Genomic DNA, 17,208 nt, shown 5'->3' on the forward strand with positions numbered 1-17,208 from the left:
GGCCTCTGGCACCCTCCCAGGGAAGAAATTTTCCCTGGTGTTGAGGTGGAACCTCCTGGATCCCAGTCTGTGCTCACTGCCTCTCTGACCTGCTGCCCACAGCCCTTCTCATGCAGCCCAGGCTGCCCTTGGCCTTCTTGGCCACCAGAGCTCCTTGCTGGCTCCTGCTCAGCCTCCCACACCCCAGCACCCCCAGCTCCTTGTCCCCTTCACTGCTCTCCAGCAGCTCAGTGCCCAACCTCTGCTGCTGCCTGGGCTTGTTCTTGCCCAGCTGCCAGGCTCTGCCCTTGCCCTTGTTGGCTTTCATTCCCTTGCTCCCTGCCCAGCTCTCAGCCTGCCCAGCTCTGGCTGGCTGGCAGCACAGCCTGAGGGCTCTCACCACTGCTCCCAGCTGGGTGCCAGCAGCAAACCTGCTGCCAGTGCCCTCTGTGCCCTCAGCCAGGTCATTGAGGAGCAGAGTGAGTAGGTCAGAGAGATTCTCCTGCCCCTCTGCTCTGCCCTGCTGAGGCCACAGCTGGAATCTGGTGTCCAGGTCTGGGCCCCTCAGGTCAGGAAGGGCCTGAGGGCAGTGCTGGAGAGAGTCCATGGCAGAGGCACAGAGCTGCTGCAGGCAGTGGAACATCTCCTGGGAGGCCAGGCTGAGGCAGCTGGGGCTGGGAGCTGGGAGCAGAGGAGCTGAGGGCTGCCCTCAGGGCTGGGGATCAAGATGTGCAGGGCTGGAGCCAGGCTCTGCTCAGGGCTGGCCAAGGGCAGCACAAGGGGCACTGGGGGCAAGCTGGAGCAGAGGAGGTGCCAGGGGAAGAGGAGGGAAACCTTTGTCCCTGTGAGGCTGCTGGAGGCCTGGAGCAGGCTGCCCAGAGAGGCTGTGGAGTCTCCTGGTATGGAGAGCTTCCAACCCCCTTGGGTGTGTTCTGGGTGCCCTGCCCTGGCAGGGGGTTGGGCTGGGGGATCTCTGGGGGTCCCTTCCACCCCTCATACTCTGTGGTGCTGTGAAGCATGGGAGGGGAGCTCTGTGTTTACCCAAAGCCTCTTCAGTTAAATGATCTCTGCTGAAGCTGAATGTGGAAGCTGGTGCAAAATATTTGCTTCAAGCAAGTCCTCTTAACATGTTTTTGTTCCTTTTAATGACATCTGGCAGGGAGTCTCTGCAGATGGCAGGGGAGAAGTCTGCTCCTAGCCCTTGATCTGCAGCCAGTGTAGGAGCCAGGTCTCAGCAGCACAGCAGTTTGCAATTCCCTTCCCAGGGCAGAGCATTTTTTCCCCCAGTGGTTGTGTAAAAGTGACCTCAGCAGAGGATTTCAGGTTTCAGATGACTCAAACCAAAGTCCCCCTGTGGTCACTTTGAAAAGGCCCTCACTCCCAGGGGGACACTGAGGGGCTGGAGCAAGCCCAGAGCAGGGCAACAGAGCTGGGGAAGGGTCTGAGGTGCTGAGGGAGCCTCAGTGCCACTGCTTGGCTCTCTGGGCTGCAAGTGCTCCCTGCTGGCTCCTGCTGAGCTTCTCCTCCCCCAGCACCCCCAAGGCCTTTCCTGCAGGGCTGCTCTCCAGCCAGTCCCTGCCCAGCCTGTGTTGGTGCCTGGGGTTGGCCTGAGCCAGCTGCAGGACCTTGCCCTTGGCCTTGTTGAGCCTCCTGAGGTTGGCTTGGGCCCAGCTCTGCAGCCTGCCCAGGTGCCTCTGGATGGATCCTTCCCTCCAGCTGTCAGCAGCACCACACAGCTTGGTGCTGAGGGAGCCTCAGTGCCACTGTCCCTGGCACCAACAGAGATGTTAAGCAGCACTGGTGCCAGTGCTGAGCCCTGAGGGACTCCACTTGGCCCTGGTCTCCCCTTGGCCATGGACCGTTGACAGTCAGCCTTTGGGTGCAGCCCTCAAGCCACTTCTGTATCCACTGAGTTGTCCATCCAGGGAACCTATCCTGCCCCAGCTTGGGGTCTTGGCTTCAGCTCTGGGCCCTCCCTGCCAGCAGGAGCTGGAGGGCTGGAGCAGGGCCAGAGAAGGGCAAGAGAGCTGGGGAAGGGTGTGGAGAAGAGGGCTGGGGAGGAGCAGCTGAGGGAGCTGGGGGGGTTGAGTGTGGAGCAGAGGAGGCTGAGGGAGACCTCCTTGCTCTCTGCAGCTCCTGAGAGGAGGCTGCAGCCAGCTGGGGGCTGGGCTCTGCTCCCTAGTGAGGAGAGACAAGGCAAGAGGGAAGAGCCTCAAACTGTACCAGAAGAAGTCTAGGTTGGACATTAGAAGAAACTTCTTCCCTGCCAGGGTGACCTACGGCCTGGCACTCTGTGCTTTAGGGGCAGCTGCAGCAGGGCCTGGAGGAATGAACTCCTGCTTTCCATGACCCCCTTCTCAAATCATGGAATCTGGGGATGGTCCCAGCCTGCCATGGGCAGGGACACCTCCCTCCAGCCCACCCTGCTCTGGGCCCCATCCAGCCTGACTTCCAACACTGCCAGGCTTGGAGCCTGCACAGCCTCCCTGGGCAGCCAGTTCCAGTGCCTCAGCAGCCTCCTGGGGAGGAGCTTCCTGCTGAGGCCTGCCCTAAAGCCAGCTTCTGCCAGCTGGAAGCCTCTCAGCCTCTCACCACCCGCCGCTACCAAAGGGCCCTCTCCAGCCCTTCTCAGTCCCTTTCGAACCATCAGGAGCTGTGAACCCTACCTCTCCTGTTACAAAATCACAACCAGGCATCAGACTGCTGCAAGAGGCTGACCCTCTGCACTGCTCTGCACTACTCTGCCCTGCTCTGCACTGCTCTGCTCTGAACTGCTCTGCTCTGCACTGCTCTGCACTGCTCTGCTCTGCACTGCTCTGCACTGCTCTGCTCTGCACTGCTCTGCTCTGAACTGCTCTGCACTGCTCTGCTCTGCACTGCTCTGCTCTGCACTGCTCTGCACTGCTCTGCTCTGCACTGCTCTGCTCTGCACTGCTCTGCACTGCTCTGCTCTGAACTGCTCTGCTCTGCTCTGCACTGAACTGCTCTGCTCTGCACTGCTCTGCACTGCTCTGCTCTGCTCTGCTCTGCACTGCTCTGCACTGAACTGCTCTGCTCTGCACTGCTCTGCTCTGCACTGCTCTGCTCTGCTCTGCACTGCTCTGCTCTGCTCTGCACTGCTCTGCACTGCTCTGCTCTGCACTGCTCTGCACTGCTCTGCTCTGAACTGCTCTGCTCTGCTCTGCACTGCTCTGCTCTGAACTGCTCTGCTCTGCTCTGCACTGCTCTGCACTGCTCTGCTCTGAACTGCTCTGCACTACTCTGCACTGCTCTGCTCTGCTCTGCTCTGCACTGCTCTGCACTGCTCTGCACTGCTCTGCTCTGAACTGCTCTGCACTGCTCTGCACTGCTCTGCACTACTCTGCACTGCTCTGCTCTGCACTGCTCTGCTCTGCACTGCTCTGCACTGCTCTGCACTGCTCTGCTCTGCACTGCTCTGCACTGCTCTGCTCTGCACTGCTCTGCTCTGAACTGCTCTGCACTACTCTGCACTGCTCTGCTCTGAACTGCTCTGCACTGCTCTGCACTGCTCTGCTCTGCACTGCTGTGCTCTGCACTGCTCTGCACTGCTCTGCTCTGAACTGCTCTGCACTACTCTGCACTGCTCTGCTCTGCTCTGCTCTGCTCTGCACTGCTCTGCACTACTCTGCACTGCTCTGCTCTGCACTGCTCTGCTCTGAACTGCTCTGCACTGCTCTGCACTGCTCTGCTCTGCACTGCTCTGCACTGCTCTGCTCTGCACTGCTCTGCTCTGAACTGCTCTGCACTACTCTGCACTGCTCTGCTCTGAACTGCTCTGCACTGCTCTGCACTGCTCTGCTCTGCTCTGCTCTGCTCTGCACTGCTCTGCACTGCTCTGCACTGCTCTGCTCTGAACTGCTCTGCACTACTCTGCACTGCTCTGCTCTGAACTGCTCTGCACTGCTCTGCACTGCTCTGCTCTGCTCTGCTCTGCTCTGCTCTGCACTGCTCTGCACTGCTCTGCACAGCTCTGCTCTGCACTGCTCTGCACTACTCTGCACTGCTCTGCACTGCTCTGCTCTGCTCTGCTCTGCACTGCTCTGCACTACTCTGCACTGCTCTGCTCTGCTCTGCTCTGCACTGCTCTGCTCTGCACTGCTCTGCACTGCTCTGCTCTGAACTGCTCTGCTCTGCTCTGCACTGCTCTGCTCTGAACTGCTCTGCTCTGCTCTGCACTGCTCTGCACTGCTCTGCTCTGCACTGCTCTGCACTACTCTGCACTGCTCTGCTCTGCTCTGCACTGCTCTGCTCTGAACTGCTCTGCACTGCTCTGCACTACTCTGCACTGCTCTGCTCTGCTCTGCTCTGCACTGCTCTGCACTGCTCTGCTCTGAACTGCTCTGCTCTGCACTACACTGCACTGCTCTGCACTGCTCTGCTCTGCTCTGCTCTGCTCTGCACTGCTCTGCTCTGCTCTGCACTGCTCTGCACTGCTCTGCTCTGAACTGCTCTGCACTACTCTGCACTGCTCTGCTCTGAACTGCTCTGCACTGCTCTGCACTGCTCTGCTCTGAACTGCTCTGCACTGCTCTGCACTGCTCTGCACTACTCTGCACTGCTCTGCACTGCTCTGCTCTGAACTGCTCTGCTCTGCACTACACTGCACTGCTCTGCACTGCTCTGCTCTGCACTGCTCTGCTCTGCACTGCTCTGCACTGCTCTGCTCTGCTCTGAACTGCTCTGCACTGCTCTGCACTACTCTGCACTGCTCTGCTCTGCTCTGCACTGCTCTGCACTGCTCTGCTCTGAACTGCTCTGCACTACTCTGCACTGCTCTGCTCTGCTCTGCTCTGCTCTGCACTGCTCTGCTCTGCTCTGCACTGCTCTGCACTGCTCTGCTCTGAACTGCTCTGCACTACTCTGCACTGCTCTGCTCTGAACTGCTCTGCACTGCTCTGCACTGCTCTGCACTACTCTGCACTGCTCTGCTCTGCTCTGCACTGCTCTGCTCTGCACTGCTCTGCTCTGCACTACTCTGCACTGCTCTGCACTGCTCTGCTCTGCACTGCTCTGCACTACTCTGCACTGCTCTGCTCTGCTCTGCACTGCTCTGCTCTGAACTGCTCTGCACTGCTCTGCACTACTCTGCACTGCTCTGCTCTGCTCTGCACTGCTCTGCACTGCTCTGCTCTGAACTGCTCTGCACTACTCTGCACTGCTCTGCTCTGCTCTGCTCTGCACTGCTCTGCTCTGCTCTGCACTGCTCTGCTCTGCTCTGCTCTGCACTGCTCTGCACTGCTCTGCTCTGCTCTGCTCTGCACTGCTCTGCACTGCTCTGCTCTGAACTGCTCTGCTCTGCACTACACTGCACTGCTCTGCACTGCTCTGCTCTGCACTGCTCTGCTCTGCACTACTCTGCACTGCTCTGCACTGCTCTGCTCTGCACTGCTCTGCACTACTCTGCACTGCTCTGCTCTGCTCTGCACTGCTCTGCTCTGAACTGCTCTGCACTGCTCTGCACTACTCTGCACTGCTCTGCTCTGCTCTGCTCTGCACTGCTCTGCTCTGCTCTGCACTGCTCTGCACTGCTCTGCTCTGAACTGCTCTGCACTGCTCTGCACTGCTCTGCTCTGCACTGCTCTGCACTGCTCTGCTCTGAACTGCTCTGCACTGCTCTGCACTGCTCTGCTCTGCTCTGCACTGCTCTGCACTACTCTGCACTGCTCTGCTCTGCTCTGCTCTGCACTGCTCTGCACTGCTCTGCTCTGAACTGCTCTGCACTGCTCTGCTCTGCTCTGCACTGCTCTGCTCTGCTCTGAACTGCTCTGCACTACTCTGCACTGCTCTGCTCTGCTCTGCACTGCTCTGCTCTGAACTGCTCTGCACTGCTCTGCACTACTCTGCACTGCTCTGCTCTGCTCTGCTCTGCACTGCTCTGCTCTGCTCTGCACTGCTCTGCACTGCTCTGAACTGCTCTGCACTGCTCTGCACTGCTCTGCTCTGCACTGCTCTGCACTGCTCTGCTCTGAACTGCTCTGCACTGCTCTGCACTGCTCTGCTCTGCTCTGCACTGCTCTGCACTACTCTGCACTGCTCTGCTCTGCTCTGCACTGCTCTGCTCTGAACTGCTCTGCACTGCTCTGCTCTGCTCTGCACTGCTCTGCTCTGAACTGCTCTGCACTACTCTGCACTGCTCTGCTCTGCTCTGCACTGCTCTGCTCTGAACTGCTCTGCACTGCTCTGCACTACTCTGCACTGCTCTGCTCTGCTCTGCTCTGCACTGCTCTGCTCTGCACTGCTCTGCTCTGAACTGCTCTGCACTGCTCTGCACTACTCTGCACTGCTCTGCTCTGCACTGCTCTGCTCTGCTCTGCTCTGCACTGCTCTGCACTGCTCTGCTCTGAACTGCTCTGCACTGCTCTGCACTGCTCTGCTCTGCACTGCTCTGCACTGCTCTGCTCTGAACTGCTCTGCACTGCTCTGCACTGCTCTGCTCTGCTCTGCACTGCTCTGCACTGCTCTGCACTACTCTGCACTGCTCTGCTCTGCTCTGCACTGCTCTGCACTGCTCTGCTCTGAACTGCTCTGCACTGCTCTGCTCTGCTCTGCACTGCTCTGCTCTGAACTGCTCTGCACTACTCTGCACTGCTCTGCACTGAACTGCTCTGCACTGCTCTGCTCTGAACTGCTCTGCTCTGCTCTGCTCTGCTCTGCACTGCTCTGCACTGCTCTGCACTGCTCTGCTCTGCACTGCTCTGCACTGCTCTGCTCTGCTCTGCTCTGCACTGCTCTGCTCTGCACTGCTCTGCACTGCTCTGCACTGCTCTGCTCTGAACTGCTCTGCACTACTCTGCACTGCTCTGCTCTGAACTGCTCTGCACTGCTCTGCACTGCTCTGCTCTGCTCTGTTCTGCTCTGTACTGTTCTGTTCTGCTCTGCTCTGCTCTGCACTGCTCTGCACTGCTCTGCTCTGCTCTGTTCTGCTCTGCACTGTTCTGTTCTGCTCTGCTCTGCTCTGCACTACTCTGCACTGCTCTGCTCTGAACTGCTCTGCACTGCTCTGAACTGCTCTGCTCTGCTCTGCTCTGCCCTGCTCTGCACTGCTCTGCTCTGCTCTGCTCTGCACTGCTCTGCACTGCACTGCTCTGCTCTGCACTGCTCTGCTCTGCACTGCTCTGCACTGCACTGCTCTGCTCTGCACTGCTCTGCTCTGTTCTGCTCTGCTCTGTTCTGCTCTGCTCTGCTTTGCTCTTCACTGTTCTGCTCTGCTCTGCACTGCTCTGCACTGCTCTGCTCTGCTCTGCACTGCTCTGCACTACTCTGCACTGCTCTGCTCTGCTCTGCACTGCTCTGCTCTGAACTGCTCTGCACTGCTCTGCTCTGCTCTGCACTGCTCTGCTCTGAACTGCTCTGCACTACTCTGCACTGCTCTGCACTGCTCTGCACTGCTCTGCTCTGAACTGCTCTGCACTGCTCTGCACTACTCTGCACTGCTCTGCTCTGCTCTGCTCTGCTCTGCTCTGCACTGCTCTGCTCTGCTCTGCACTGCTCTGCACTGCTCTGCTCTGAACTGCTCTGCACTGCTCTGCACTGCTCTGCTCTGCACTGCTCTGCACTGCTCTGCTCTGAACTGCTCTGCACTGCTCTGCACTGCTCTGCTCTGCTCTGCACTGCTCTGCACTGCTCTGCACTACTCTGCACTGCTCTGCTCTGCTCTGCACTGCTCTGCACTGCTCTGCTCTGAACTGCTCTGCACTGCTCTGCTCTGCTCTGCACTGCTCTGCTCTGAACTGCTCTGCACTACTCTGCACTGCTCTGCACTGAACTGCTCTGCACTGCTCTGCTCTGAACTGCTCTGCTCTGCTCTGCTCTGCTCTGCACTGCTCTGCACTGCTCTGCACTGCTCTGCTCTGAACTGCTCTGCACTGCTCTGCACTGCTCTGCTCTGCTCTGCACTGCTCTGCACTGCTCTGCACTGCTCTGCACTGCTCTGCTCTGCTCTGCACTGCTCTGCACTGCTCTGCTCTGAACTGCTCTGCACTGCTCTGCTCTGCTCTGCACTACTCTGCACTGCTCTGCTCTGAACTGCTCTGCACTGCTCTGCACTGCTCTGCTCTGCTCTGTTCTGCTCTGTACTGTTCTGTTCTGCTCTGCTCTGCTCTGCACTGCTCTGCACTGCTCTGCTCTGCTCTGTTCTGCTCTGTACTGTTCTGTTCTGCTCTGCTCTGCTCTGCACTACTCTGCACTGCTCTGCTCTGAACTGCTCTGCACTGCTCTGCACTGCTCTGCTCTGCTCTGCTCTGCCCTGCTCTGCACTGCTCTGCTCTGCTCTGCTCTGCACTGCTCTGCACTGCACTGCTCTGCTCTGCACTGCTCTGCTCTGCACTGCTCTGCACTGCACTGCTCTGCTCTGCACTGCTCTGCTCTGTTCTGCTCTGCTCTGTTCTGCTCTGCTCTGCTTTGCTCTTCACTGTTCTGCTCTGCTCTGCACTGCACTGCTCTGCTCTGCACTGCTCTGCTATGCACTGTTCTGCTCTTCTCTGCTCTGCTCTTTTCTGCTCTGCTCTGCACTGCTCTGCTCTGCTCTGCATTGCTCTGCACAGCACTGGTCTTCTCTGCACTGCTCTGCTGTGCTGAGACCTCACCTGCAGGGCTGCATCCAGCTCTGGAGCCCTCGGCACAGGAAGGACCTGGAGCTGCGGGAGAGGGTCCAGAGGAGGCCATGAAAATGATCAGGGGGTTGGAGCATCTCTGCTGTGAGGACAGGCTGAGGGAGCTGGGGGACGCCTCAGAGCAGCCTGCCAGTGCCTGAAGAGGCTACAAGAAGGCTGCAGAGAGATTGTTCCCAAAGGCCTGCAGGAACAGCACCAGGGGCAAGGGCTTCAAAGCAGAGCAGAGCAGATTGAGATTGGATGTGAGGAACAAGTTGTGCCCCAGGAGGCTGCTGGAACACTGCAGCAGGCTGCCCAGGGAGGTGGTTGAGGCTCCATGCCTGGAGCTATGCCAGGGGAGGCTGGAGATAGCTGGATAGCATCTCCAAAGCCCTTTGCAGCTAGTGCCTCAGAGTGCTTCCAGGTGCCTGTGGGTGACCTCAAAATTGAATGAAACTCAGGAGGACACAGGAACTGATGGCTTAAATGGCCCTGGAATGGGTTGCCCAGGTGGGTCATGGCTGCCCCCTCCCTGGAGGTGTTCAGGGCCAGACTGGATGAGGCCTTGAGCAAGCTGGGCTGGTGGGAGGTGTCCCTGCCCATGGCCAGGGGATGCTCTTGTGAAGGTCCCTTCCAACCCAACCCATTGCATGGATCTCTGATTTGGCTTGCTCTCTGCAGTCAGAGGCAGGTACCAGCTCCAGGCAGAGCTCTGTCCATTGGTCTCTAAGGGAAGTGGAACACTGCACAGGGCAGGGACAAGTGTAGGCTGGGGGAGCTGGGGGGTGTTCAGCCTGGAGAAGAGAGGGCTCTGGGGAGACCTCAGAGTAGGCTGCCAGGACCTGAAGAGGCTACAAGAAGGCTGCAGAGAGACTGCTCCCAAAGGCCTGCAGGGACAGGAGCAGGGGCAAGGGCTGCAAAGCAGAGCAGAGCAGATTGAGATCCCTCTCTCTCTCCCTCTCCCTCTCCCTCTCCCTCTCCCTCTCCCTCTCCCTCTCCCTCTCCCTCTCCCTCCTCCCTCTCCCTCTCCCTCTCCCTCTCCCTCCTCCCTCTCCCTCCACCGTCTCCCTCCTCCCTCTCCCTCTCCCTTTCCTTCTCCCTCTCCCTCCTCAAGCCATCTTTGCTTTCAGCTGTGGCCCAGAGGAGCCGAGGGCCCTGCTGAGCTGTGTGCATCCTTCCCCCGCTGCCCCCTGGGGCAGGGATTTATGCTGCTTGTTAATTACATCTGGGGAGGACCTCCCCCTCGGGGCCCAGCCCCGGTCCCGGGATTAAAGAGCAGCCATTGAGGGCAATTCCCCCTGCGGGAGGAGGGATTAGGGCTCCCAGACCGCCCCTGCCTGCTCTGCAGCACAGCTGCGCTGCTGGCTGCCCTCCTTGGATGGCATCAAGGGCACCCCCCGGCAGTCAGAGCTTCCCAACCCATCCTGCCCCTGTGGCAGGGGCGCTGGGGAAACACAGCAGCAGCGGCTGCCCCCTCCCCGAGGGGTCCAAGCTGGGCTGCTGGGAGGTGTCCCTGCCCGTGGCAGGGGCTGGAGCTGGATGAGCTTTGAGCTCCCTTCCAGCCTGAGGCATTCTGTGGCTGTGTGTGGCTGTGAGGGACTGGACCCCTCCAGAGGGCATCTCAGAAGGGACCTCTCTGCAGGGCTCTGGGCCAAGCTGCTGCTCAAAGCAGATCTGCTGCCAGCAGTAGGTGACCTCAGCCATGCCTTTGTCGAGCTGAGTGTTGAGGTCTTGGAGGGTGGAGGTCCAAGAGGGCTGTGCCACACAGCCAGGGCTGAGCTGGGATTTCAGGAACCATAGAGTACAGAATGGGTTGGGTTGGAAGCTCCACTTCGGGTCAAGCAGCCAGCAGGGACAGCCCCAGCCAGAGCAGAGCCCCAAGCTCCCAGCCCCACACAACCTGCCCTGCACTGCTGCCAGCCATGGGGCAGCTCCCTGGGCAGCCTGGGCCAGGCTCAGCACCAAACATTTCTCCTTCTCTCCACTCTCAAGCTCCCTCTTGCAGGCCAAACCATCCCCCCTTGGCCTGGCACAAGAGGCCCTGCTCAGCAGTCTGTCCCCAGCTTTCTGCTGGGCCCTTGGAGCACTGCAAGGCCACCAGGAGGGCTCCCTGCAGCCTTCTCCCCTGCAGGCTGCCCAAGGCCAACTCTCCCAGCCTGGCTCCCAGCAGAGGGCTTCCAGCAGATTGAGATTGGATGTGAGGAACAAATTCTGCCCCAGGAGGCTGCTGGAACACTGCAGCAGGCTGCCCAGGGAGGTGGTTGAGGCTCCCTGCCTGGAGCTATTGCAGGGGAGGCTGGAGAGGGCTCTGGGCAGCCTGCTCCAGTGGAGGATGTCCCTGCTGAGTGCAGGGGGCTGGGCTGGATGGGCTCTGGAGCTCCCTCCCAGCCCAGAGCACTCTGTACAGAGCAGTACAGAGCAGGGGAATGGTCTTTAAATTGAGTGCAGGGCTGGCTTTGAGAATGGCACAAAGGCATTCCCCAAAGCAAGCTGGTGCAGAACCTGCCCTGCTGAGACAGGGGCAGGGGTGGTTGTGTCTCCAGCACTGCCACTCCTGCCAAGGAGAGCCCTGCAGCAGAGCTGGAGGGAGCAAGGCTTGTCCCAGGGCTCTGGGTGTGCTGGGCAGGGCCTCTCGGCAGCTGCTACTCTGAAGTCCACCTCACTTCCCACCCAGAAAGGTCATCTGGTCAGTCCCAGGCTGCCTTGAAAGTGGCCAACTGCCTTGCCTTTGCTGAACAGTTCCATGTCTGGGGTGGGGAGAGAGGTTAGAAGCTCCCTGCCTTTGCTGCTGTGAGCTCACAGTGCCTTCCTAACCTCTGCTCTAGGGATCTCCCCCTCTGCTCCACTCTGCTGAGCCCACAGCTGCAGCTCTGGGGCCAGTGCTGGAGCCCCCAGCACAGGAAGGCTCTGGAGGGGCTGGAAGGTGTCCAGAGCAGGGCCAGGAGGAGGAGCAGAGGGCTGGAGCTGCTCTGCTCTGCAGACAGCCTGAGAGAGTTGGGCTTGTGCAGGCTGGAGAGGAGAAGGCTCCCAGGAGACCTTCTGGTGGCCTCCCAGGATCTGCAGGGGCTGCAAGCAAGCTGGGGAGGGACTTTGGAGGGGGTGAGGGAGGGAGAGGGGTCTGGGACACCTCTGAGGGGGGCAGGAATCAGGCCTGGGCCAGGGAGCCAGCAATGGGCACTGGCAGCCCAGAAGGCCAAGGGCAGCTCAGCTGCCAGTGCCCATTGGCAGAGGTGGAGGGAGAGGATCCTGCCCCTCTGCTCTGGGGTGTGAGGGAGGGATAGGAGTGGGGGGGATGGAGCAAAAGGAGAAGTGGGGAGCTGGAGCTTGGCTGTGAGGAAGAAGTTGTTGGCCAGGAGGGTGGTGAGAGCCTGGCCCAGGCTGCCCAGGGAGGTGGTGGCAGCCTCCTGCCTGGAGGTGTTTGCAGCCAGGCTGGAGGTGGCTGTGAGCAACCTGCTGTGGGGTGAGGTGTCCCTGCCCATGGCAGGGGGTTGGGGCTGGCTGAGCCTTGGGGTCCCTGCCAGCCCTGCCAGCTCTGTGGGTCTGTGATTTAATTTTGCTCCCTTTCTGCTCCAGCTCTGTGGAAAATGTTGAAGGCAAATGCTGAACCTACCCCAGCAGCTCCCTCTGAGCTCTTCCTTGTTCACTTTCCAGGTCACCAGAGCTGTGCCCAGCAGCCCAGGGAGGATGATCCTTCACACTGAGCCCCTGCTGCTCTGTGGGGGGGATGGATTCACTCGCTCCACCGTCGATGGCTGCCTGGAGTCTGCTGTCAGCCTGGCCGAGGCTGTGAGGTCTCATCTCTAGCAGCTGCTGAGCCCAGGCCGGACTCCTGCTGGAATCCTTTTGCCATGGGTTGGATGCTGCTGCCAACATCCCAGCCCTCTATCTTGCAGGAAGAAAATTAAAGGCAGGAAGAGCTGCTGGGGTGCCCTCAGGAGTGCTGGGGGCAGGGTGGGTTGCTCTTGGCCAGCTCTGTGCTCTCTGAGCTTGCTTTGCTTACAGTGAAGCTTTTGGGGGCTTCCACGTCCCAGCCCCTGAGCTCCAGCAGCCTCCCAGGACTCTGATCCCTGCTTAGGATCCAGGGAAGCACTGGGGAGGAGAGGAGCAGCCTGGCTTGAAGCAGCACTGAAACCCCTGGGGATGCAGAGTCCACTCCTGCTTGGAGCATCAGGAGCCATGGCAGGGGCAGGGCTGGCACAGAGCCTCACAGGGCACATGTCTGCTGGGGCACACCAGCCCTGGCCATGGGCATCAGTGCTGGGGCAGCTCCTGGCACTGCTCTCCAGCCCTGGCCATGGGCATCAGTGCTGGGGCAGCTCCTGGCACTGCTCTCCAGCCCTGGCCATGGGCATCAGTGCTGGGGCAGCTCCTGGCACTGCTCTCCAGATGGGCTGCCAGGAAAGGTGTAAACAACCCAAGCTCTGACCATCTCCCCTCAGGCTCTGACCATCTCCCCTCAGTCTCTAACCATCTCCCCTCAGGCTCTGACCATCTCCCCTCCAGGCACAGACACATCTCCATGCACAGACAGCTTTGCAGTGAGGCAGAGGAGTTGCCTGCCCAGCAGATGTCACAGCCCAACGTTCTCTGCCCCCCTGGTTCCAGATGCCTGCCAGAGCTCCTTCAGGAGCCTGATGATGTCCCTGGCAGTGTTGTGCCCCTGGGCTGCCTGTCCTGGGTGCAGTGCAGTCAGCAGCAGCCCAGTTGTGCTCATGAAAGCAAGCATGGGGAGAGCTTCTGGCCTGCTGAGAGCCAGGGCAGAGCTGCCTCTGCTCAGGGCTGTGACTCCCAGCCCAGGCTCTGCTCCCTCAGGCACTCTCTGCAGCTCAGGGCAGCTTGGCACAGCCAGGGGCTGCTGCTGGCAGGCACAAGCTGATGGCACAGTCGCTGCCAAGGGCTGGGCTGCACACCAAGGGCACTGCCACAGCTTGGGCCCCACCCTGGGGGGCAGCAGGGCAGAGGTGGCAGCTGTGGGAGGAGCAGACAGCACAGGGGACCCTCAAGTGCCCCCCAAGGGGTTGCAGCCCACGCAGGGCCTCTTCAGGGGCAGGCTGAGGGATGCCCAGGGCCAAGCACCAGCAGGACTCTGTCCCTGCTGCCTTGCCTTCAGGTCCTGGCAGGCTGCTCTGAGGTCTGCCTGGAGCCTTCTCTTCTCCAAGCTGAACACCCCCAGCTCCCTCAGCCTGTGCCCACAGCAGAGCTGCTCCAACCCCTGAGCATTTCCATGGCCTCCTCTGGAGCCTCTCCATCAGCTCCAGGTCCTTGCTGTGCTGAGGGCTCCAGCCCTGCACACAGCCCTGCAGGTGAGGTCTCCCCAGAGCAGAGCCCAGTGGCAGAATCTCCTCTCTGCACCTCTGGCAGTGCTGCTTTGGCTGCAGCCCAGGCTGTGGTCTGCTGTCTGGGCTGCAGGCTGCCCCTGCCATGCTCACATTTGCCCAGCCTTTGACTTTTTGTTTTGTTTTGTGTTGTGATGTTGTTTTCAGCCCAGATTAGGGAGTGCTCAGCAGGGGAATATAGGTCAGGCTGGGTGCCAGCAGCTGCTTCCCTCACCCAGAGCAGGGGGAAAGGGGCTGGCCTGGCAGGGGGGCAAGGGCTCAGCCTCTCTCCTTCCCCAGCTTCTCCCAGTGCACAGAAAATCCCAGCTCAGCACCTCCCAGCTCAGAGCTGCAGCTGGCAGCTGCTGAGCAGAGAGCCTGCACATGGCCATTCCCCAGCAGGGCACAATGGGAGGCTCAGGAAGCACAGAATCACAGAGTCAAGCAGCTTGGAAAAGACCTCAGAGATCATCAGCTCCAACCTATGACCTAACACCCAACACCTCCTGACAGCTAACCCATGGCTCCAAGGGCCACTTCCAATCCCTTCCTGAACACCTCCAGGGCTGGGGACTCCACCACCTCCCTGGGCAGCACATCCCAAGGGCCAATCTCTCTGGCTGGGAAGAACTTTCTCCTCACCTCCAGCCTAAACCTCCCCTGGCACAGCTTGAGACTGTGTCCTCTTGTTCTGGTGCTGGGTGCCTGGGAGCAGAGCCCAAGCCCCACCTGGCTCCAACCTCCCTGCAGGGAGTTGCAGAGAGCAAGAAGGTCTCCCCTGAGCCTCCTCCAGGCTAAGCAGCCCTGAACCTGCCAGCACAAAGAGCTTGTGGTGCTCCAGCTGCTCACAGGCTGTTCCAGCAGTGCCCCTGGGCTGTGCAGGGCTGATGCTCTTTAGAGATAGAGGCTGGAACAATTCTAGGCCAAAAGCTGAAGTCTCACTGCCCTACACCCTGCTGGGATTAGCAAACCTGCAAAGTGTGGCCAGCAGGGCCAGGGAGGGGATTCTGCCCCTCTGCTCCACTCTGCTGAGCCCACAGCTGCAGCTCTGGGGCCAGTGCTGGAGCCCCCAGCACAGGAAGGCTCTGGAGGGGCTGGAAGGTGTCCAGAGCAGGGCCAGGAGGAGGAGCAGAGGGCTGGAGCTGCTCTGCTCTGCAGACAGCCTGAGAGAGTTGGGCTTGTGCAGGCTGGAGAGGAGAAGGCTCCCAGGAGACCTTCTGGTGGCCTTCCAGGATCTGCAGGGGGCTGCAAGCAAGCTGGGGAGGGACTTTGGAGGGGGTGAGGGAGGGAGAGGGGTCTGGGACATCTCTGAGGGGGGCAGGAATCAGGCCTGGGCCAGGGAGCCAGCAATGGGCACTGGCAGCCCAGAAGGCCAAGGGCAGCTCAGCTGCCAGTGCCCATTGGCAGAGGTGGAGGGAGAGGATCCTGCCCCTCTGCTCTGGGGTGTGAGGGAGGGATAGGAGTGGGGGGGATGGAGCAAAAGGAGAAGTGGGGAGCTGGAGCTTGGCTGTGAGGAAGAAGTTGTTGGCCAGGAGGGTGGTGAGAGCCTGGCCCAGGCTGCCCAGGGAGGTGGTGGAAGCCTCCTGCCTGGAGGTGTTTGCAGCCAGGCTGGAGGTGGCTGTGAGCAACCTGCTGTGGTGTGAGGTGTCCCTGCCCATGGCAGGGGGTTGGCACTGCCTGAGCCTTGGGGTCCCTGCCAGCCCTGCCAGCTCTGTGGGTCTAATGAAACCCCCAGTTCCTGTTGTGGAAAAGGCAGCTTTGGAGAGCAGCTTGGGGATGTTTGCCTCAGAGCCAGCAGGATGGAAGCAAGGATCAGGCAAATGCTGAGCATCTCCCAGGCTGGGCTTTAACCTGGCCTCTGCCACAGCACTGCTGAGCTGCACACAGCAGCTCTGGGGTAGGGAGCAACCTGGGGATCCCCCCCCAAGAGCTCATCCTCTCTGCACCCCCAGGACCCTCTGCTGGCAGCAGGAAGTGAAACAGCTAATGGAAGAGAGACTTCTGCTCCTTTGCTTCTCTGCAGAGGCTCCTGAGGAGGCAAAGAGGGATGGGCAGAGGTCAGCTGCCACTCCCCCAGGCTCTGCTTTCCCTGTGCCCCCCACCCCATGGCCGTGCACACAGCTCACTGACTCCCCCACTTGAGTTTCCAGCAGCACAATTTGAGTCAGGCCAAGCTGGCACCATCCTGGCAGAGCCAACACTCTGAGACCACTGTCCTAGGGCTTTTCTGGTGACAGTGACAGCATCTCAAAGGGTCTCTCCTGCCTTCACCCAGAGCCACACCAGCCCCAGGGATGCTCCCCTCCAGGGATGCTCCCCTCCAGGAATCCTTCCTTCAAGGGATGCTCCCCTCCAGAGATGCTCACCCCAGGGCCAGGGGGCCAAGGCAGCTCCCCACAGAGAAGGAGTGGTGGCCATTAGAGGACAGAGTTGTCCATTTTCAGAGGTGTGGGAATCATTTTCCCCCTGCTGGTCACACCTGGCCCATCCAATGTGCCCTGCTGGGATGGGCAGGCTCAGAGGCCAGGAGCTGAGCTCTCTGCTTGGAGAGGCTCTTGTTGGAAGAAGGGCTTGAGGAGGGGAAGCATCCAGGGAAGGGAACAGGGGCAGAGGACCTTGGCAGGCACTGGAGCAGGCTTTGAGTGTCAGTGTGGGCAGTGGAAAGTGAGTGGAGCCAGCCTGGAGAGGAGATCTCAGGCCACAGTGGTGCAAGAGGAGGAAGCCACAGACAGGACCCTGACACTTGAGCTTCTCCTCTTGTGAGTGGCAGGAAGGAGATGGGACCAGAGGCAAGGGCTGCAAAGCAGAGCAGAGCAGATTGAGATTGGATGTGAGGAACAAGTTGTGCCCCAGGAGGCTGCTGGAGCACTGCAGCAGGCTGCCCAGGGAGGTGGTTGAGGCTCCCTGCCTGGAGCTATTGCAGGGGAGGCTGGAGAGGGCTCTGGGCAGCCTGCTCCAGTGGAGGATGTCCCTGCTGGGTGCAGGGGGCTGGGCTGGCTGAGCTCTGGAGCTCCCTCCCAGCCCAGGTCATTCTGTGATTCATGTGAAGGGTCATGCCTGAGGTGCTCATGGAGCCAGCAGCAGCGCTCAGCTTGCAGCCCTGCACCCTGAGCAGCCCAGGGCTCAGCCAGGGGCTGTGCAGAGGGCTCCCTGCTCCACACAGGGGTTGCAGAGTCACACAATGGGTTGGGTTGGAAGGGACCTCAAAGACCATCCAGTGTCAACCCCCCCTGCCATGGGCAGGGACCCCTCCCACCAGCCCAGCCTGCTCCAGGCCTCATCCAGCCTGGCCTGCAACACCT

The 17,208-nt window shown here is 60.2% G+C and overlaps 1 protein-coding gene across 2 annotated transcripts in view; it reads left to right on the top strand.

Moving 5' to 3' along the window:
• RNLS (renalase, FAD dependent amine oxidase) overlaps nt 1–12,723 on the top strand; it is a 43,721-nt gene extending 30,998 nt beyond the window's left edge. For both annotated transcript variants that reach the window (XM_068169195.1, XM_068169196.1), the window contains one exon: nt 12,243–12,723. In XM_068169195.1, coding sequence (XP_068025296.1) covers nt 12,243–12,395 — 153 coding nt within the window. In that variant the 3' untranslated portion in view covers nt 12,396–12,723. The remainder of the gene's footprint in view (nt 1–12,242) is intronic.
• Nucleotides 12,724–17,208: the final 4,485 nt, after the last annotated feature.

This window comes from Melanerpes formicivorus, unplaced genomic scaffold (genome assembly GCF_026170545.1).
Source record: "Melanerpes formicivorus ecotype bairdi unplaced genomic scaffold, bMelFor1.0.p_v2 SCAF_171, whole genome shotgun sequence".
In the NCBI taxonomy this organism is placed as follows: Eukaryota; Metazoa; Chordata; class Aves; order Piciformes; family Picidae; genus Melanerpes; species Melanerpes formicivorus.